Here is a 23,335-nt window from a genome sequence, read left to right on the forward strand (position 1 = left end):
GAGCAGCTGTAACCAATGTCATGTCCGAACACTGCCAAGATTCTGTTACTTTCTTCTTATGTAACATCACTGTAGAATTTGTATCCCTTGTGTCCAATAGTAACAAAATAAAGGCATGCAGTCACTGATTTACATGAATCATCTTTATCTATTTAGAAAAAGTGTTTAATTTTTTTTTAACACAGGAAAAAAGCAGAATTATTTTTGGAGTCCGGAAACCTCCTGTATTGTGAGCAGCCTTGCTAATAATGTCCCTGGAGAATGATTAATATATAAATCTGTCATTCAGGGCCAAGATAAACAGAAATACTATCAAACATCCACACCCAGACTTTAGCTACACACAGAGGAAACATGGGAGGTCAGGCATCAACACAATGCCCTCTGTGTATTTTAAAACGTTATGGGAAAATATATATGATGTTCATAGCAACCAACCAGGCTCCATGCCTAATTTTTTCCAGGTCATCTTAAAAAAAAGAAAGCTTTAAGCCAAATCTGATAAAGGAAATATTGCAGTTCAAGTGCACCTAGCATCACCTATATTTTATTTTGTTAAGTGCATGCTAAGCGCATGCTAAGTAATGTGTATGTATACAAGTTACAGAGATCACAGCAATCCCACTGACAATCCCTGAGCCATGTTTGATCAGGCATCATCCAGTCAGAATCTATTTCCTGGACGGGGATACTGGAATTATGTAATTTCAGGTGACTGTACAGTTCTTGGCTACACAGATCATAGCCAATATGCAGATAGGTAGTGATCCTTGATTTACACCCAATATGAAAAAAAAAACTCCTGTTGCACTGAAATGTACCGTAAGGGTATTACAAGCATGTTACATAGTTACATAGTATTTGAGGTTGAATAAAGACATTAGTCCATCAAGTCCAACCTATTAGGATCTCATTCTAGGAGTACCCGTACCCCTGTATATTACGGTCCCTTAAGAAATCGTCCAAAAGTTTCTTGAACAATTCCACATTATTTGCTGAAATCACCGCCTGTGGCAGTGAGTTCCAGACCCTAACTGATCTTACTGTGAAGAACCCCCTTCGCACCTTGTGCTGGAATTTTTTTTCCACCAATTTTAGGTGATGGCCTCTAGTTTTTGTAACGGAGTTAATTTTAAACAGTTTATCGCTAATGTTGCTACCACCATTAAACATTTTGTACATGGAAATCATATCCCCCCTTAATCTCCTCACCTCTAATGTGAACATGTTTAAATTTAGTAGCCTCGTCTCGTAGCTCTGGTCCTCCATACCCCTAATTAGTTTGGTTGCCCTTCGCTGGACTTTTTCCAACTCAAGGACATCTTTTCTTAGTACTGGTGACCAGAACTGGACCGCGTACTCCAGATGAGGTCGAACCAATGATCTATAAAGTGGCAAAATTATAGACTTGTCCCTGCAATACATCCCCTTTTTAATACAGGACAAGACCCTGCTAGCTTTGTTTACAGCAGCCTGGCACTGCAAACTACCTTTCAGTTTGTGGTCTACAATGACCCCCAAATCCTTCTCCATTTCTGACTTCCCCAGCGGCATACCCATAATTGTATAACCCATTTGTTTATTTTTAATTCCAAAGTGCATTACTTTGCATTTATCGACATTAAACCTCATCTGCCACATGTTCCCCCAGTTTTTACATAAGATATATATCATCAGAATTAATATGTCTAGGGATTTAATCCCAGCTTTCTGGGACAACTCCCCTTCCCCGAAGTCCCCCGCCTCATTTTGTCTTTTTGTTGTTGTTGCTTTTTTACTACTCACTGTATACATACCTTAAATCTACAGGTACGGTAGTTACAGGCTATTCTTCTATTCTTCTTTCTCTGATGAGACATCAGCGCTGTTCCCTATAGCCTTCTCCAGTGTGCCCAGAGCAGGTTGAAGATGCACCCCCTTTCCCCCATGATGCCATGGGATCCCATTAAGTGTACTGAATGACACTGGGTGTCATTTAACTGTGAAAAGGAACAGCACTGAATCATAGAGGAGGACAGTGCCAGAGACAAAGTAAGTACTTGTAAGGATGGTCCAGGATTCACTGGAAAACCCATATGGGTGCATGCTCATACACATTCTGCTACCGTGCTGAGGATAATAGGCAAGCATGCTCTGGCTGGTGTTTGTGCGCACAAACAGGATGCACTAGTACTCATGCGTATGGGTGTAAGCCTCGGTTCGCATGCACACGGGAGTACAGACATACTTGTTGGTGCCCATTTAAGCCAGCATGGACTCTGAGCTAATTGCTGACTGGTCTTCAGCTCATTCGTGTTTCCATGTGACCTGACCTGCAACTTGATTCCCAAAGAAGATGACCTCAGCTTGTGACCTCGACCCCGCTTCTGCTTACTGACTTGCTGCCTTTTTTCTACTTCTCTGTGTTTGACCTCGGCTTGTGACTTTGACCCTGATCTGGCTATTGGTTTGATGCTGTGGTTTGGTACTGCTTTGTCCAGACATCATCGACATTGACCTGCTACTTTCTGCACACTGTCTTGATCCTGCAGCTGCAGGTCAATGCACCCGAACATCTGCAAGGACTTCATCTGACCTGCATCCTAGGCATTTGTGCACCCCAGTGTCATCACTCTGCCTGTCACCACCTTTAGGAGAATTGCACAAGGTTTGCAAGTGAAGCCTCCCCCTGCCCAGCTTGGTTTCCAGCCAGGTATGTGAGAGTACTGCAGCAGGAGCTCCTGCAAGGCAATTAGTATTTAAAATGTTTCCTGCTAGATTTGGGCTTTAACTGTACTCCCCAATAAAAATAAAACATTTTGAGAAACAGACAGGATACACAGCCTACCTATTCAATTCAATTTTTATCCAGACATTGCGGTAATATACTAGTCAATGTCCCACTCCCTTTTGTCAGCAGTTAGCAACCCTGTTTGTGATGTAGAGGAACCCAGTGCAGAACCCAATCAGAATGAAGCCCGTTATGCATGTTTGAATGTGATTGGTGATGCAGGAATACAGAGAGAGAGGGGATGTTACATATCACAGGCTTCAGGATATATTTTCCCAGTGACCCTGTGAAGTAATCCCTGGATTCTTGCTGCAGCGGATTAACTAGAAATCAAATGTAGCTAAAACTGAGCACATATTAGCACAATTGTAGCTTTTAATCAATGGCTCACTGATTCCTTTTTCTTGTAATTTTTAGAACACCCTTCTGGAACAAGGCACCGTATTTCGACGCATACAGTTTGAACACGGTGCACTGTGAAGTGACCTCCTTTCCAGTGTTCTTACCTGGCTGATAATTAGACATAAGCAGCAGAATTCTCCCCTATGCGTGGGAATTGTGTGTTTTCCGGCTGTATGACATTTCCTTGACTTTTTTGATGCACCTAGAGGTTTCTTTCCTGACTTCTTGCTCCCATGTCACTGTACACTTTCCCTGAAGCTAACAGAGGAAACCTGGCTGTCAGAGATTGACTTCACAGTTCCCCAAAGCCTACCTCAGAACTACTCAGCAGTACACAATGCACTTAAAAAAGAAAAAGAAGTAACAAAGTCTCAACTATTGGAATGGGTAAGGCAAATTCCTGCTGAAGGAAAATTTTTTGTACTGTACAAGATGTTTTACTGTACAATTTATTATCTATGAAATCATTTAAACACTGAAACCATTACTAATTAACAAGGCAGTCACACTAAATTGCAGAGGGATATGAATGAATCTAAAACATGGGAACTTAAAATGGACCTTTTAGCAAAATGCAAGGTCTGCTTTACTGCTAATCTCCCACCTACAAACAGAGTTAGCTTCAAAAATTCCTCAACAATAAAAAGAGATTCACCTTATGTACCTATCACAATTAGCTGGAAAAAAAATAGAGTTGTGACAAAAAATAAAAAAATGCTTATTTTGGCTTATTTTCTGCTTCCAGGAGCCACAGGTGATGTTAGTGTTGCCTCCAGGGCAAAATGGATGTTTGAAACCAACGGCACTGCGATCCAGTCCATTGCAAGAGTGCATTCTCAAGGGATTTTGAGCTCCTAGTTTTCCCGAAAGGCAAGAGTGAGGTGTGGTGGCATTATCCTCAACTTTCAAAAACATCAGAAGCTGAGGCTGAGATAAGATTTTTTTTTTTATTTTTTTTTACAGCTAATTGTTTTTTGGGGGTGGATAACTGGCAGTAAAGCGTACCAAACCATCCACAGAGCCCATGCCTCTAACAAAGAGTAGAGGCTGTGACAGCTCTTGCCTCACCAAGTTAGGTTACACATGCAGTGGGGAAGCCCACTGCTTTGTAACCTAACTACCTGTCAAAAGCTGGATGCAGCGCTGCCTGTAATTAACAGGCAGCACTTCGTCCATGACAGGTTACACAGCGGGGAGGATTTCCCTGTTCTGCAACCGATCTGAATAGAGAAAAAGCTGTCAGCATCAGACTTGAACCTGACAGCTTTTTCCTCCATAAAACTAGGTGAGGCTCTGCCTCCCCTGACCGCACGTCCCTGATCTGCACTGGGAGAAATATCCAAGCTGACCTACTTTTAAAAATGGCTGGTTGTCCCTTGTTTTATTATTCCTTGAGTCATTAAACCAGGGGAAGCATTCAACATGCAAAATCAAAGTAAAACTCTCATCTGCATGCTTGTTCTGGCTAGTGACTCAGAAATACTGAGGACACTGGATCAGCACGACTGCTGGAAAACATTCAAGGCAAAGTAACAATGTCTGTTCATGGCCCACCCCCATAAAGTCCACGCTTCCTTCTGTTGGAAGGCCCACGGCTTTGTATTAAAGCGGACCTTTACACTCAAAAATTAAATTCTACCAATGCATCCCTCTATGCATGATGATTAATAATAACATAGACATATCCGGTGTAAAATGCTGCGATTGTGAAATTCTTACACTTGCAGAGCATTCACTTCCTGCTTTAAAAGGGCAAATTACTTCAGTTTGTCAAAACAATGCACACTGGGATTACAGAGCATTGCTCTCAAATCTCATCTGTAATCTCACGAGATCTCAGGGAAAAGCATTTTCCTCCCCTGAGATGATGTCCATGGCCACATGTCCTAGTCACATGTCTAGCCACACGTGCCAGAAATCCAGGAAGTAATAGGAGAGCTAGTAATCTGCCCTTGGTAAACTTGGCCACTGTCAGAAGACTGGAGAAGAAAAGAGAAACAAGGTATGCAAAGAATACAAAGTCGGCAGTTATCTAGAAGTATCTGTTTGTAGATTGTTATTACTAAACATTTCTACAGGTGTGCTTGTTGTTATTTTTAAGATATCAGTAAAAGGTCCACTTTAACAGAGCAGAACTTTTGGGTATGGGGGATTATGTGACAAGATGAAGGTAGTGGCAGATGAATGACCGGACTATAAATTTATTCTTGTAACAGTAGAAATGAAAGTGTCAATTACATAAATAATTGTCTATGGTGTCCTCCAATGCCTGAAGGAGAATATAGGATTTTTTTGTAATTATTGTCCTTTTCTTTGATATTTATTGGAGGACACAGCTCCATCCCCCTATGGGTATTACTTTTTAGTTGGCCTGTTTGCATGGTTGAATTTCTGTTGTGGGAAGGATGCTTAAACTGTTCTCACTGCTTGCTATAACTGAGTTCTTCAGGAGATAAAGGGCTTTAGCCACTACAGGAAGTTGAGCCCCTTTTAGTTCTCCATACTTCTAGTAGGTGGCAATATACCCACATGTAAAGGATTCTGAATCTTGGAGAAAAGGATTTTACAGTGAGTAAAAAAATTCCTATTTTATAAATAAATAAAAAATATTAAACAACTCGACAATCTATTTCTATTCTTGTAAAATAGTGTGGGGCATGCTATCAACACTTTCAGAACTTCTCATTAACAATGAAAGATATCTTTCTATAACTAGATAGATGGAGGTAATTATCCCTGGTAATATTGGAAAAAAATAAAACCTCAACAGTCTAGAAATTCCCCCAAGGCATTGCGTCAGCTGGTAAGCTTACCATTCCTAATTCCAATATTTTGGAAATAATTAAATATATTCATGGGCTGTATGAGCAAGTGTCTGTGTGCCGTCTAGTATAATTACCCCTGATAAATTGATAACTACATGCTAGCCAGCATATTTAAGAGCTGGATTGAGATAGTACAGGTAATTCCTTGCAGGGAAAAAATGAAATTGCTTGAACCAAGTCTCCCTTCTAAAGGGAAGATAACTATTTCACTTAGCTGTGGATTGATTATGTATCTACAAAGGTTCAGGACAGATTCATCTTTTGTGTCTAGATTGTAAACGTGTGATCCAATTTCAAAGAGACCAGTGGCCCTAGGTTCTAGACAGATAACAGACACCTCTGAAGAATATCCTGCTATATGCAGAATTAAAAAAAGAGGACAGATAAAATATTATTTCAATATAAATGAAGCTAACTCCGTGTTGTCATAGATATTCAAAAGTATGGTAATGCGAAATGTTGCAATACTTACACAGTATATATTCACAGAAAAGGTTCCTTTTGAGTAGCTGAATTAAAACATTTCACTGCTTAAAACTTATAGTAAACCTACTGTAAGGGACAAATTGCGGCAGCCATTGCTGACCTCCTATGAAATGCTAGTTTTGTGGCTCTTTTGCTCACTCTCTGGCTTCAATACTTTGTAAGTCACTAAACCTGAGCTTGTATGAAAATCGGTATAGTCAAAGAAAGGTCAGAAGTCCTTATCTGCATACTTGTTCTGAGTTAGGCTGAGCTCACATCTGAGCTTTTTTTTTATGCTAGTTTTTCAGCTCGTTTTTTTCGCGTTTTTTCGTTCAGTGAAACGCACGTTTCACTGGCGGTATGATTTTTTTTTTGTTTTTTCCTTTATTTTCTCTATTTAAAAAAAAAAAAATTTAAGTTTCACTTTTAAACTTCCCGCCGGCTCTGCCCCCCCTGTGACGAGGCCGCTCGCAAGGGACGGAACCCAGAAGTCGGTAGCCGCCAAAGACACAGCGGGGATCGCGGACAAGGTAAGACCTGTATGCTGTATTCCCGAGTGTGGCTCGGGGTTACCGCTTTGTTAACCCCGATCCACACTCGGGAATACCAATGGAAACCCGCGGCAAAACGCCCCAAAGAAGCTCCTGTACTTCTTTGGGCATAGGGCGTTTTGCAGCGCGTTCCTACGCTCTGTAAAACGCCCAGGTGGGAACCATGACCATAGGCAATCATTGGTTTTCACATGTTGAGCGTTTTACAGCGTGTAGGAACGCGCTGTAAAACGCCCAGGTGTGAATCAGGCCTAAGTAACTTAAAGTACTGAAAGCAGAACGCCAGGGAAAATTACTATTAACTCTTGCAGGGGGGGTTACCCCTGCACTGCAAGGGTTAACTGCTCGCTTTGTTCTAGAACTGAAAATAACAAAGATATACTCACTTGATGTTCCGAGCTGGCTGGCTGTGACAGTGCTCCTTCCAGCCTGTCTCCTTCTACGCTGCAGCAATGCAATGTCCATTGGCTTCTTATTGTTCTATAGAATGTGTAAAGAAAGTGATGATTTACGGGACCTTAGACTGCTGCATCAGAGGGGGAAGGAAGCTCCAGGGACCGGTCTAAGAGCAAGCCGGCTCAGAGTATCAGATAAGTATAACATCTTTATTTTTCTCTGTAGACAAAAAAGAATCACTTAAGCATTGCCGTGCGGGGGTAGCCCCACTGCATGGGTTAATTATAATTTTCCCCCTTCTTCAAGGCAAAGGGTCCGTATGACAGCCAGGCAACTAACATTATCTCCGGAAACTAGCATTTAAAATGCAAGCCTTTTTAAAAACAATTTCTCCATATTTACTCGAGTGAAGAAGGTGCAATCCCTCAGAGGGGCTTTAAGGAGATCCAGGAACCCAGTGATATCTCGCTCCCCCTGTATGTTAGACTGCATATGCTTTTTGGCAAAGCTGTCACTGTTTTAAAGGCCTGTGTCAATGAGAATGCATAACCCGCTTGAAGAAGGTCAAAAGGAAATCAACTGCAGGTCAAATGCATTAGTCAATCAATTCAATGAAGTCAATGAATTCTGAATGATCTCAAAAGCTTCTCAAACTGATGTCAAATGAATAACATCGAACAAGCCCAAAACCATCAACTCACAACTCATTTAGTAAGTTTGTAATATATATATATACTGTATATACACTGAGTGGCCAGATTATTATGACCACCCGACGTTTGTAGGCAAATTAGCTATAATTAGCTATAATTTTGCGCTGACGTTGCTAGACCATTATAAATAGGGAAGCAGGTTGTTTACCACGACAGTAGAAGTGATTTTTTTTCGGAAGATATGGGTAAACAATGCGATTTAACAGCCTTTTGAATGTGGGATGATTGTTGGCGCTCGGAGCCATGGAGCGAGTATCAGCAAAACAGCAGAATTTGTTAAAGGAGAACTATGAGGTCAGTGTTTTTCCCCATAGTTCTCCTTAGGGTAACGGGAGGACACAAACTAGCGTCCTCCCGTTACCCTAAGCTCAGTATACCGCGAGCTACAGCTTGCGGTATACTGAGACTCCGCAGCCGGAGCAGATCCCGACGTAGATGACGGGATCTGCCCAGCTGCGTGAGTGACAGCTGGCTCTGCCTATCTAGAGGCAGAGCCAGCTGTACCCGCCCCCTCCCCGTCCGTTCCGCCAGTCAGCGCTGGCAGATCGGAGCGGGGAGAGGGGAATCCAGCCCCTCCCCCTGTCACGGCAGAGAGCCGTGACAGGATCGAGAGGCGAGCGAACCCGGTATGTGTTCGCTCACCTACCGATCTACCGAGCCGACCTGTGACAGTCTCATTGTCACAGGTCGGCTAGAACTATGAGGTGAGTGAAAAGCACTCACCTCATTGTTCTCCTTGTGTTCAAGAGCAGCTGTTGTTAAAGTGTTTAAAGACTGGACTGTCAGACAAAAATCTGGGTCTGAACGTGCGAATTGTGGCCCTCAGCGACTAGTCAATCTTAGGGCAGAAAGGAGAGTGGAAAGACTGGTACAAGACAACAGAAGGGCAAGAGTACAGTGTCAGATTCCTCGCATAACCTTTCAACATCTCGTGGAGTCATGAGGCGGGCCAACGAAGTCATCTCGTGGAGTCATCTCGTGGCCCAACGAAGTACTGATGGGATGGTCATAATAATCTGGCCACTCAGTATATATGCAAGGAGAAACATACATTTTGTACCATCTGTCCTCTAATGCAGACTCCATAGTGATATATTGAGAAGAACCACCTTCATTTGACTAAGAGTTCCACAATAAGAGTACTATTTATAAAAAAGTGTTGAAATGAGGCTTGTCGACCACCCTTGTGAGTCTGTTCACACGCTGTCTTTCATTATATTTCTTAAGTGAAAAACAGCTTACTGGTGAAGTGGAAAAATATAATAATAATAGACTACAAGAACAGGGAAAAAAAGGAATCAGTAACCTTGACCATATCATTATGCATAACATCCCTTACCACGTATGTTAATTTACTTACCTTGGCCCTGTGGCACTCTAGACTCATCTATGTGTTTATTACAATTACAATTTTTTGTATACTTTAATAATAACAATACTTATTAGTATTATTTGTTATCTTGAGGCCGTCCATGGCCTGGGAAACACACCTCAATGAACCAGTATAAATATAATCATGGAGTGTGTTTTAATTTTTCAAGTCTTTCATGCTCTCAGATATACTATAGTGTATGGTGTATCATAAGCATTCATAACAATAATGAGATGCCCCATGGCCCTGCTTTACATTTTATATTTTTGACCAAAGAAGTGGAGCTATACCCTTACCCAAAGGCAGAATTCAGTTATATTTAATGCCCTCCAAATCTTGTCTTCAAAATTGCCTTGACATGCATAATTGCCATACAATTAACACAGAAAACTGCTAATACCCATTCATAAGTAGCTAAAGTTTACTAAATGTTCCTGCAAATTTACCAACAGCACAGATAATATCTAGAGCCAACTGTTCTCTTGCTATGCTTGGGGGTTGCTTGTATTGTTTTATTCTCTGCAGTTGTTTGGGTAGCACTGATGCCTAAAATAGAACTCCATGTTGCAGTATGCGATAACACACTGGACCGTGCCATTAATCTGCTAAAGAGAGAGCTGACCGTTTGGCCAGCACAAACCTTATTTCCTGCCCATAGAAATAGACTACACGATTCACTTCAAAGATATTGTAAATCCAAAGGAAACTGAACTGACAGAGCTAAACTATTCTAATTTTAATATTCTTCCTGAAAACAAATACTCTTGAGTTTTGTATACTGTAAGGAAGGAAATCTGCTGGCGAGACACATTCTGTCACGCTCTATTGTAGCACAGCAGAAACCTCTGTTTCAAGTTCTTTTTCATTGTTTCACAAGGATCTGTCCTGCTGTTATCTTACATGATATGGTGTTTCAAGGGTACTAGGACAGTAAGCTTCAGCACAATGGTACAGCTTCTTCTATATTGTGTCCATCGGCCAGCAGATATGTGCCATGCAAATAATTTATTGGTCAGTTTAGTATCAGGTAATCCTACAGCCTGCTTCCCTAAACTACCCTGCTTTCGACAAGATATACCTAACAGACAGGAAAATGTAGAGTGGACACATAAAAGCTAGAGCATACAGTAAATGAACAGCTCTGTAACCAAGAAGAATGGGTAGTGATAGACCTGGCTATGAAGAATATAACTGCTACAATGCCATCCACACAAGCAAAAGCCCATTGGCACAGAGCCTATGTCAGTTCTTTCTATATTCCTATGGAGAATTCAAGTCAAGGCAAAGAACACAAATACTGTACTATCTGTCCTCTAATGCATGCTCCATAGTACTATATCATAGAGAGCTGCTTTCACTGGACTATAAATTCTACATTAAGAGGACTATCTATAAAGAAGTACCAAACTGAAGTTTGTCAACCAGCCTGTGTTTGGCACCTCTTGGAGCTTGTTCACCATCTGTCTTCAACTATTTCATAAAATGTAAAACAATCAAATCCCGGTCAGGACACTATCTGCAATGAGTTTGCATGTTCTCCCTGTGCTTGCGTAGGTTTACTTCAGGTACTCCGGTTTCTTCCCACACTCCAAAGACATGCTGGTAGGTTAATTGGCTGCTGCCTAAATTGGCCCTAGTATGTATGACTGTAAGATAGGGACCTATCTCCTTGAGGGCAGGGACTGATGTGAATGTGCAACTATGTAAAAGCGCTGCGTAAATTGTCGGCGCTATATAAATACCTGAAATAAATAAATAAACTGACTGGTGAAATGGGAAACTGGTCTTTATACGTTCTGAGCAAAAGTAGTGTAAAGTACTGAGTAAAAGAGGAAAGTACGGTCAAAGGTTGCTCATTTGTTAAAATGCTCCTGCAATGACAGTACATAGTAAACAAATGTTGTGAAGAGGTAGGGTAGGGGAGGAAGAAGAAAACTGAATTTAGTTCTTCTACCTAAGAAGGTTTTTGTGTATTTTTAAAGATTTACATTTATGAACTACACTTTTGTCATGGCCCCAAAGCATGCATAGGTTGTGGGAGCATTCATTGTGATAGACTCGTCATCATTACTTCACTGTGATACCAACCACTAAATAGAAGCAGAGCAGATGGGGCTGTATCTGCAAAGAAGGCTAGGCTTAAAGAGACCCTTCAAAAATACCCTTAAACCTTAACAGTTGCAAGAAAAAAACTGGACAATAAAGGACAATGTTGTCTTTCCCTACCAACCTCCTTAGGGCGTATACTTTTCTTCAGCAGTACAGGTATATACAATAACTCTTGCATGACTTCATCTTCACAAGCAGTGGTTGAATCTATAGTACTTTTATCAGGGCATATACTGCATTATGATTGAGCCTTAAATTATTATAATTATGCAAGCTAATCAACTAATTAACTATATTCTCTGCCCTTATTTATCTTTATTTAATTTGTCTGAGATTGATGTTTGCAGAGAGAGCCAAGACTGAGAGACCCCCAGACATGAGGCAGTTTTTGCACCCTCAACTGTCTGACCTCGTTCTAATATCATACTCTGTCCCTCAGCTCCTCAGTAAGCAAAGCAGTATTAAATAACTGCTTATTTGTTTCATTTCTCTGAGCTGCATAGGTCACTAAGAGGGATATAAACAACTAACAAACTGTTATTTGATACTGTTATGTACAGTCCTACAGATGATAGGTACACGCTTATTTTCCAGTGCCATACAAAGAGTGACCAAACACAAAATGATGGAGAAGTAATAGTAATGTTTATTTATACTTAATACACTAAAATATATCTGACCTTTCTGGTCATAGTATAAAAGAATACATATCAGACTTAAAAGTAACAAGAACAGGACACGGTGTCATAAGGACATATTAAAGAGAAGGGATACTGTAGCAATATTTGCAGTATTTATCTTAATGTGTATCTAAACTCAAGAAACAAATGAAACATATTACATCCCGTCTTTAGATGAGGTGGCTGCTTTAATTTTATTTTTTTCACTTTATTTTTACTTTGGTGATTCTGCCAACTACAAACTCCCTGTCCTGGAGTGATTCTGCCAATTACACACTTCCTGACCCAGTGTGATTCTGCCAACTACATACTTCCTTTCCCAGAGTGATTCTGCCAATTTCATACTTCTTGCCCTAAAGTGATTCTGCCAACTACGCACTCTCTGTCCTGGAGTGGTTCTACCAACTACACACTTCCTGTCCTACAGTGATTCTGCCAATTACACACTTCCTGTCCCGTAGTGATTCTGTCAATTACACACTTCCTGTCCCAGAGTGATTCTGCCAATTACACACTTCCTGTCCCAGAGTGATTCTGCCAATTACACACTTCCTGTCCCAGAGTGATTCTGCCAATTACACACTTCCTGTCCTACATTGACAACACTCACTCAATATAGTGCCTATTGAGGAGCAGAATTATGACAGGAAGTGTGTTGGGACTACAGAACACATTCCCTCTTTTTCCATAACATAGGGTACAGGTGTTTTGTAGTTCACAGAAAGAATGGGCAGATTGATTGATGTAACACTGCAGAATCTAAAGGGCAGCACTGACATTTTGGCAGTGTCAACAGAATAGATAAAACACTTTTGTCATTGTCAGGTCATTGTTAGGGAGCCATCAAATGCTCATAGCCATTACTCTGCTTCCTGCTTAAAGGAAGCCTGTTGTGAGAGATACATGGGTGGGTTGTCACAAGTAGCAGTTTAATCATTACAATGTAACATGTTTCCTTAGCCTATCAGTGCTCAAATTAAAGGAGAACTTTGAGGTGAGTGCTTTTCACTCATAGTTCTAGCTGACCTGTGACAATGAAACTGTCACAGGTCGGCTCAGTAGATCGGGAAGTGAGCGAACGCCGGTATGCCGGCGTTCGCTCACTTCTCGATCCTGTCACGGCAGAGAGCCGTGACAGGGGAGGGACTGGATTCCCCCCTCCGATCCTCCAGCGCTGACTGGCAGAACGGACGGGGGAGGGGCGGGTACAGCTGGCTCTGCCTCTAGATAGACAGAGCCAGCTGTCACTCACGCAGCTGGGCGGATCCAGGCATAATTGTTGGGATCCGTTTCAGCTGTGGCGTCTCAGTATACCGTGAGCTGTAGCTCACGGTATACTGAGCTTAGGGTGACGGGAGGACGCTAGTTTGTGTCCTCCCGTTACCCTTAGGAGAACTATGGGGAAAAGCCCTAACCCCATAGTTCTCCTTTAAGTACCGTATAAACAATATGTACACTATTCCCTGTAAGAGCAATTGTGATGAATTACTGTCAGTTTAATATGCGAGGTAGCTTTGCAGACAGCACTGTAGAGAGCTCCGACTGTATTGTAACTTTCGCCAAAGATACCTGAGATTTACATAAAAGGTACCAAACCTGGTGATTTTCAACTTCTGATTACTGAGCCACTGCAGCAGTAATGTAAAACGTTCTTGCAATTCTCACACTGCTCTCACAACACTGTGATCTGGCTTTAGATGTGACAGATTCTCTTTATATAACCTAGCATTTTTATCAGCAACGCATACTCCGATACAGAAAACAGTCATTTACATCAACAGCAGTTGTTGCTTTTTAGAAAATAGGACCTCAGCATAGCATGTCATTTTTTTTCCGTGTAGACCAGCCTACTCTAACTTCAAGCATCTTTTTGTGTCTGTCAGCACCCTTTTGACAAAATATTTCTAGACAGACGCTGCAGAGGCAATGCCAGCAATAACAGAGAGTACATCTACAGCTCTCCTTGTCCTAAATCTCACGCTGTCACTTAAAGAAAGAAAGGCAGTGCTCATCTTTTGCTCCATTCAGGACCTTTGGGTTTTCCAGAGGTGACCCTGGAACATATTTGGACATGTCACTTGAAGGGCTTAAAGGAGAAATGACATCATAAACCTTCTAGGGCATGTGTGTCAGAGTGGATTGTAAATCAGATGAATTTGCTAAGAGTTGCAGTCTTAAACTGTCCACTCATCATATGAATATTTTAGTGATCTCTGGCCCAAGATTCCTCGCAATCTCCATTAAGTCTTTCAGCTACTCTCCAGCATCAGTTTAGGTTATAAAAGCGAAGGGTAAGCAAGGAAAATTGTTTATTCGATAGCCGTACACTGTACTGCACAACTGTTCTATGAACTGGACATCCTGAGTTATGGCAAGTGATTCAAATGCTTCATCCATCGATTTTCTCAGGAAGGGTTTTCACGGCCTCCCGCTGATACTACAGGTCTCTGCATCTAAGACAGTATGAGAAATCTCTATGACATTTCTTTCATTGTTTTTGTTGAAGCCCTTAGCTATCAGCCCCCTTTCCTGATCAACAATGCTAGTTAAAATCAATGAAGTCATAAAAGAAGAAAGAAAGAAAAATGTAAAAATACTTACCTTACACCCAAGCTTCTTGTCTCTTCTCATCATGAGATATGTGAAGTCTCACAAGAAGACACTTCAGCATTGTGCAGGAGTGTGTTATGAAGGGATTTGGAGATCTAAGCTTTATCAGTTTACCATATAAAGTGATATCAGCAAGCAAGAATGCCGGAGGCTGGGGTGTAAGGTGTTTATTTTTATACAGTCATTTTCATCTAATGTTTTATTGCTTTAGGTTAGCATTTTATATTCAGGGGGTAGGGGGCTGCAAGACAAGTGGTCCTTGCATTGTAATGCAAGGTTTGCTTTAATACTGGTCACTTATAGATATTACTAGTGCTGTAAAAGTAGCCCATTTATACTTACCCCTTCCAGTGGCCCATGTCTTAAGATGATGCAGGCATTCCACTGTTCCAGATGTGTGAATACCTGCTCCTCTGATCGCCAACAGTGGTTCCTCTCACTGGTTTGTATGTAATTACAGGACATATAGAAACCACTGAATGCAGCCAAAACTTTTTTTTTTTAGTTTGGAATAGAGTGGAGGAGGATTAGAACCCCCTGTCAAGTTTTTTTTTTATATACAGAGAAAAATTGGGTGGAAGGCTGAGGATTAGAGAGTCATTTCAAACGCATGTGAAGTGCAACATATTCACAACTTTAATAAAAATAAATATATTATAGGGTTACAGAGAGGGGGGGTGTTCTATCAAAAGTTCCAACTTGTTGACCTCTCCAACTGGTGAGATCACATCCGATGACAGTCAGTAGGAGATCTACAGCAGATCAAGCTAGTGCGCATGCCCAGGAAATCGCGCCTGCGCAGCCACATGATTCTTTCTACAACCACAGTTGCCATTTTGACTGCGCGGCTATCGGCTTCTATAAACCAGGACAAATATAAGTTTGTACTAGGTTATAGAATCCGATGAGCCACTAGCCACGCAGGCGCAGTGGCAATACCGTGTTTCCCCGAAAATAAGACACTGTCTTTTTTTTGGCCTCAAAAAAACACACTAGGTCTTATTTTCAGGGTAGGTCTTATTTTTTATTTTTTTTATGTACAACAATCCACATTTATTCATGTCCAACAATATGGTGATCAGGGCAATCAGGGGTGCCGTACCTTTCCAAGAGCAATTTGCTAACCAATCGCTTGCCAGGATGAGCGAAGCGCACTTTCACTATCGAATTCTCACAGGCGGAGTGCATTTGGTATCACTCCGCCTGTGACAGGAGCCGGCTCTATAGAGGAGGCATCGGCTTATGTTGCTCTGCTCCCTCCGGTGCTGCCTCGCTTCCTCTAGCCCTGGCTTCGTTGGCACCGCTGATTCTCTCCCGCCTCTTCAAGTTCCCCCTTGTGCCACCACTGGCCCTGGGAATGGTCACAACTAGGTCTTATTTTCGGGGTAGGTCTTATATTTTAACAATTCCCAAAAATAGCACTAGGTCTTATTTTCGGGGTAGGTCTTATTTTCGGGGAAACAGGGTAGATAGACAATTCGACAAGGATTTTCTGCCCATTCGCACTTGCTCCATCTGCTGTACATCTCCTACTGGCAGCTACCGGATGTGACGTGCCCAGTCGGAGAGGTCGACAAGTCGGAGCTTTCAATAGAGCAGGGGTAACATACTAAAGTGAGTGGGGAAAAAAGTGGTAGAACAGGAAATGAGAGAAAAGTAAGTTAGGAAAGATTAAGAGAAGTAAAGAGGAAATCTCTCTAGTGGAGCCCTGGATCACAGTAGGGGTTCCTACCTAAAAAAGAGGCTGAATCCAATAATTTCCAGTGAACTGAACATAAACATCAGTGAAAGAACTACACATAAAGATTAATAACAGCATGGTAGCTAAATGGTTACCAATGCTTGCCCTTCAGCATTTGGGGTCAATAGGGTCAAAAACCACTAGGATGTGGTGGGAGCTTTAGGGACTCTATTTATACATTTTTCACCCAATATTCACCTATTTTTCACTGAAGGAAAATTACTGAATGTTGTGTGAATCTTGGCTAAAACATTGATAAATAGACCCCTTAATGTTCTGTCTTTGTTTTTATGGGATTTTTAAAGATCTTTCATTTTAATTTTACAACCCAAAAAATGTAGTGGTAACAATCGATTTCCACTCTAAAAAGGTCCAGAAAAAGTGTTTGTAAGGACTTCATATTGTGTATTCCCTCTAGGGCATGGCTTGATGCCCTATTTTAAAAAAAAAAACATTAACAGAAAGAAAAGACAAAACCTCACCTGCCACTACCCCCTTCCACTGGCAACTGCTTCCTGGGGTTTCCTGGGATACCATGCATATATAATTATTGTTAGCTTTAGAGCCCTAATGTGGTAAATCAACTCCATAAGGTCCCTTAGATTAATTTGTTTTTCTATTCTGCTATGGGCATGCCTTTCACAATTTGTAAATCCCATTGACTTCAAAGTGCAATGCTCAGGCACAGGACATAGTGTGTGAGGAAGGGAGAAGAACTTTATGTAACTGCATCTTTGCACTGCATCTCCAAAAGTAACTATTCCTTTCCAATCAAGAGAGACAGTGCAGATAAGTAAGTCCCTACTGATGCACGTTGCTTCCCACACAGCTCAATAACAGCAATAAAAACTGTCTATTTATATTATGATGACATCCAAGAGCACAGACTATTCTGACAGATTTCACTATTCTAGTCATTGCTATTTTTATTAGATCTAAATTTTCTGGATCCTATTTCCGTTTAGAAGGGTACGTCTGCCAGTCTGCCAGTCTGCCACTAGTACGTAGCAACAGATACTCTAGGCAAAGGGAAATCCATTTCCAAACACCACATATGTCTCTGCAGATGATTCAAAGATGCTTCATCTAGTGCCGATCTGGTATCTTCAAGCAACTGTTGTAATCTGTGTTTCCGTTTGTTATTTACGGATTACATATGTCACTCCACAAATACAAAGTTGTTAAAACAAACACTAAATATGAAAACTGTAAAATGGATTTTCATAATTCCTTAAAAATATTTCCATTCAACAAATATTGGTAACTAATTACCAAAATGACTTATTGATGCAATATAACATCAATGAAATCAATATTATTTAGTGTTACCGTAGAGTAAATACAAAAGTATTAATTCATACCTAATGTAAATGTCTAATTCTTTAGTCAGTAAGTCTATGGAAGCACGACATCAGATCATTTTCATGTGGAAAAAAGAGAAATTGCATCCTTTTTTTGTGCAAAGAATGTAATATGAGCATCACTATAATAAATAATAAGAATAGGATGATACCCGGACCCCCTAGTTTTCATGGGCCCTAAAGCATTTTGTTTTACTGCTATGCTGTAGCTGCTTGGAGCTTCCAAAGCCTCTGGTAGCGCAAGGGGGACATCAGGAAGCACCCCAGATCTCCAAAGAGGACAAAAGTGTTTGGATTTCAAGCTGCACATAGCTTCATATTCCCAACAGTTGCAAATCCACTGCACCCTCAGTAGTGCTGCTCTTTTTAATGTTTAATTAGTAAACCAGAAAGCTTACCTCCCACAGAGCTTTAAAGTCCTTCTGTTCAATGCGCAGAAGTTCACTGAATTCTCTTGTAACAATGGTGGCATGTCGGGGTGTGTTATCCAGTATGGATTCTCCAAAAGCAGTTCCGACTCCCAGTGTACATATAACCACTGCATCCTACGGTGAAAACGGACATTTTATTGCACATATAATTGTGTAAAGACGAAGTAATTGTGCATTGATGGGGCTTTAGCCAATTTAAACCATGCATGACAAAGGCTGATAGAAGACATGATGTCACTTTAGACAGCAGTAGGTGGCAGGGTGTTATTGCCCTCCACTTGATTCTCTAGTATGCCAAGGAACCATTAAGGCTATGGGATGAATGGCCACATCACTATGATAACAGTATATGCAGACTTCCTCTACCTACCTTCTACTGCTATTGCAAGAGGTGCCAGTAAGAAGCAGGGGAGGGAGGAAAGGATGTAGAAAAAAGACATGGGTGGCTAAACCAAGTACAAAGCAAATCACCCTCAATTTGGCATACTGCCACTTATTGTGGACATACGTGTACATATGTTTAAAGTAACAACATCAAAAAGAGCCAATATCTGTGTTAAAAAAACTTCATCTATGGCTAATTTTTCCTTTTTCAGAAGTTGAATACTGTGATAGCTTATTTAATCTTTCACAGACTTTAGTGATATGTTTGGGCTGATTTACTAAAGGAGTTGAAAATGTTCAAACAATAAATTGTGTGAATATTTACTTTACTTATCCAGTCATGTGCAGATGAAAAAAGGAAACAGAAATTTGCTTTACACAAGATTGGATAATTGAAGTGAATATTAACACTACATTGAAGTTTAAATCAAAGTTATTCTTTGAAGATCCTCCACTGCTTTAGTAGGCCATCCTTGGTATCTTCACTAGAGTTACCAATATAACTACATACCTATTCCATAGTCAAACTCTCTTGATGAGTTCTCAATAATATAAAATAAAATAAATAAACACTTTCTGAGTTTTGGATGGAGTGGGGCAAGGATAAGAACTTATGTCAGGTTTAATTTCGATATCCCTGTTGGGTTTTAAAGGAACTGAGGGGAAATCCCCCAGTGGGGGACAAAAACAGCAATGAGAATGCGAAAGAGGTTCTAATCTTTTATCTATGTTGCACCTGGAACTTAAAGAAGACTTCCACTGGTGTTCGTACATACCTGTGGAAGTGTTCTTGAGTGTTTTGGAACCAATCAAAATGTGGGGTGCTCTGACATGTACTGGTAATACCAACTTGGAGCAGGAAGGTTTATATGCCTCCACTATTGGTTACTGAGCTTACACATCACATATAAGAGCTTATTGTAAGTAATCAGAGGCAAAAAGGGGAAGGCCAGCCATTGACTTTCCTTCTTCAAGTCAGCATTTACATATTAGGGCATACCAGATTTTGGGAATCCCAGAGAGCTTGAGGCCATTTCGGGAGATATGTACAGACATAAGATGGCATATGCTTTACATTCCTGCTGCAGTGTTTTAGTTTTATAATATGTAAAGGGCTGCTTTAAGTAAAAATTCACAATACCAAGACCTATAAATGCATAGATGAATGTTGGACATTATTTATAAGTGTCTCTCATGAAGTCTCGCAACTTAAAAATGTGCAAGGTAGTAAAGCATTTTAAGTTCTTATATGAATAACCTCAAGAGTCATAAATAATGTGTAAGCAGTTCACGGAGGGGTTACAACTCCAGCATCTTAGCATACTGTAACATTATTAGCTTGTGTAAAATGTTTTCCTATAAAGCATTGTGTTTAGCACTGTGGTAGCTCCAAGATGTTCTCTATATGCACGGTGTATGTACTACTACTCCAAAATATGTATGGAATCTATAAAAAAATGTTTATACATTTACATAAATATGGTCATGCTAAAGTAAATACTTTTGTCAATCTGTAAAAATCAAAAAAGTTTCTATTTATAGTCTATATTTTTATTTACATGGGGTCAGCCATACTAATTCATTACATAGCAGGCTTTGCTTCTTACTATAGTGTTTTAGTGACCATGAGTGACTATGGCCCTCTACATGGCTTATCTTAAAGCTCCATTTCAGTCACTATTCTACAGGCTCAGCCGACCCGAAGTGCAGAAGGAGTTCGACTCAGCCGATCCAACTTCTGGATCGGCTAAGCCGAACCTCTGACAGGCTACTCGCTGCTGTTCGGCCTATTCTCATAGATGCCGAACAGCAGTGAGCATTCGGCTCGGCTATTCTGCTCGGTACCTCTGTGGTACCGAGCAGAATAGAAAAATAGTTTTAAAAAAGTAGAAAACAAAATGGAAAATGATTGGGCCGAGCAAGCAGTGACAGCTAGCTCTGCCCAACTGTTTTCTATTGGCCAGGTGGTAAAAAAAATGTTTTAAAACCACCATAGGAATGATTAGCTAGATTCCTATTGACTATTTCACTTTGCAATAGCCAATAGCAAACTAGCTACTGCACCCGCCCTCTGCTGCTGTCAATCATTAAAAGGGGACCTGACGGAGAATTTCAGGTCCCCTCTGCTGATTGACGGCGGCCAGCGGCTCTGATGTCAGAAGAAAAAAAAAAAGAACAGAGCAGGGAAAGGTTTACTCTGCTCGATCGAGCAGAGTAAACCTTTCTGGGAGAAAGTGTTTCTCTCACGGGCGGCCGGGAGCCGCTATCTAACAGCGGGAGAATCCCCGGGCGGCCGGGAGAGTAATGACAGATCAGCGTCCCTGGTTACCTGGTAACCAGGGGACGCTGATATGTCTCTGCAAGTGGCCGGAGCCAGCCGTGAGATGATGGCTGGCTCTGCCCTGCCAGCTTCGCCTTTCACCTCGGCTCAGTGGAGCCGAGGCATATGCCTTCGGCTCCACTGAGCCGCTCGGCCGACTTCGGGAGCTGTACGGGCTATAGTGAATAGCCCGTACAGCAGCCCTTTGGTTCTACTAAACCGAAGGGGTCTTGGGGCCGAAGCTAGCCGAAGGATCAGCCGAAGCTACGGCTGGATCCTTCGACAGGTTAGTGAATAGACCCCATAGTCTTTGAAGATATATTTACGTCAGAGTTTGGATCCTCTATGGCAGATGCTAGATTCAATAGCAGAAAACAAATGTTGCTTAAATTTCAGTACTCCTTTTGTTGCCCCACTCTTTCCCACCATAACCTGAATTCCACACCGGGGAAGGAAGTGATTCTTGCCTACAATCCAGCGCCACAATGTACCTGCTATCACATTATTTATTGAACCCACTTCTGCAAAGCCAGGCCCTGCTGCTGCCACCCTCTCCAAAAACAGAACTTCAGTGGCCATTAAAGCCATTCTTAATGGAGGAGCAGGCAGGTGGGTAGAATTTAGCCTAGAGGTTAGAGTCATGGTCTTACTAAAAACATGAAACTGTAGCAGAGAGGTGCACAAAGGAGGCTTTTTGGATAGTAACGGTAATAGAAGGTGCCTTGTGCCACCCGAGGCAGGTTCATGCTAAGTGAAAGTGAATTTGTGCATTGTACATTTTCCCTTGTAGAAGTGCACACGCTGAGAAACATGGCTGGGAGGACATCAGTTAAGATAAAAATGAGACAAATAAATTGCCCTGCAACTAAGCCATTTAAGGAGTAAGAATAATCCATAGCAGTTGCATATATGAGTGTGTGCACCTTTCATAATGCATACTGTAAGTATAGAACAATTATTGTCATTGTATTATTATTATTATTAATAATAATAATAATAATAATGTTTGTTTTTAGAAAAGGAATACAATTATAAGAGCTTTAAATGTGCTATAAGGCACTGTAGTTGTTTGTGATCACAAATGATTGTTATATAGGCAGGATACAGCGTGAACAGCTTATGCCAGTTTGCTAGTGCTGTACTGACAAAAGCAGCAGATGTTCTTTTTGCAATCTAACATTCCAGTGCCACCTGGTGGACCAAAAAAAAGCCAAATCAGTTTCATAGATAATTATAGGCCAGTGCTGTCCAACCTAGTTCTCTAGGACCTACACAACAAATTATGAAATAAAAGTTTAGTAATTTTAGTACATTCATCAAGATTGTTATGTCTGAACAAAATTTCCTAATGACTGGAGTTGTATGTCTCTAACAAAGGATAACACTAAAAACAAACATATTAAAAAACAAAACAAAAAACAAATTAGATGTTATAGGAAACTAGTACTAATAGAAATACATTATCTGGGAAAGCATAATAGCGAGGAAAGCCACGAAGATATGGTCTTTATACTTCCCCTGTCCCAGGTGTCCTTTAACCACGATGTCCTAATTTTTATCTATATATTTTTTTGACATCTTGTCTACTGGACTAATACGGCTTACCCTTTTATATTACACTATATATATCTATAGATATATATCTATAGATATATAGATATACACACACATACAGCATAATGTGCACCTTACTTTAAAAGCTGCCCTCTTACCCACTTTTCCTTTAAAAGCTTTTATTTATAACCATTAAAATATTTTCAACTTTATTGGTCTGTGTGTTTTTTTAATATACATATATCTGCATCCATTTGTCACATTGCAAAACTAATAATGAGAACCATTCAATAATTTTCTATACCTCATCATCAATATTATTGACATTCGGATCATTAGCCATCTTAGACTGCTCTTTCTACCATGATTATCAATTTTTCCTTTCTCTCTTATTAGGCTTATTCACCATTCTAACTATCTTCCTTTACATGCTATCTTGTATAAACGATCATTTTAAAGCTTAGACCATCCTTTCTTCCAAGATAACCAATTTTTCCTTTCTCTGTTAACAGGCTTATTCAACGTTCTAACTCTCCTATAAGGAGCTAAATCAGTGCAAAGCTAAAGTGATATAATGATTCACCCTTCTGAAGATACAATAGTGAAACACCATGGACCAGATAAACTAAGAGGAATGTGAATTGTCAGAGG

General features: G+C 40.7%; 1 protein-coding gene across 3 annotated transcripts in view; it reads right to left on the minus strand.

Moving 5' to 3' along the window:
• Positions 1–23,335, minus strand: part of RAPGEF4 (Rap guanine nucleotide exchange factor 4) — a 237,287-nt gene that overhangs the window by 190,262 nt on the left and 23,690 nt on the right. For all 3 annotated transcript variants that reach the window (XM_018572340.1, XM_018572346.1, XM_018572344.1), the window contains exon 4: positions 18,394–18,540. In XM_018572340.1, the coding sequence (XP_018427842.1) occupies positions 18,394–18,540 (147 nt within the window). The remainder of the gene's footprint in view (positions 1–18,393; positions 18,541–23,335) is intronic.

Source organism: Nanorana parkeri, unplaced genomic scaffold (assembly GCF_000935625.1).
Source record: "Nanorana parkeri isolate BGI_ZX_2015 unplaced genomic scaffold, ASM93562v1 scaffold44, whole genome shotgun sequence".
Taxonomy (NCBI): Eukaryota; Metazoa; Chordata; class Amphibia; order Anura; family Dicroglossidae; genus Nanorana; species Nanorana parkeri.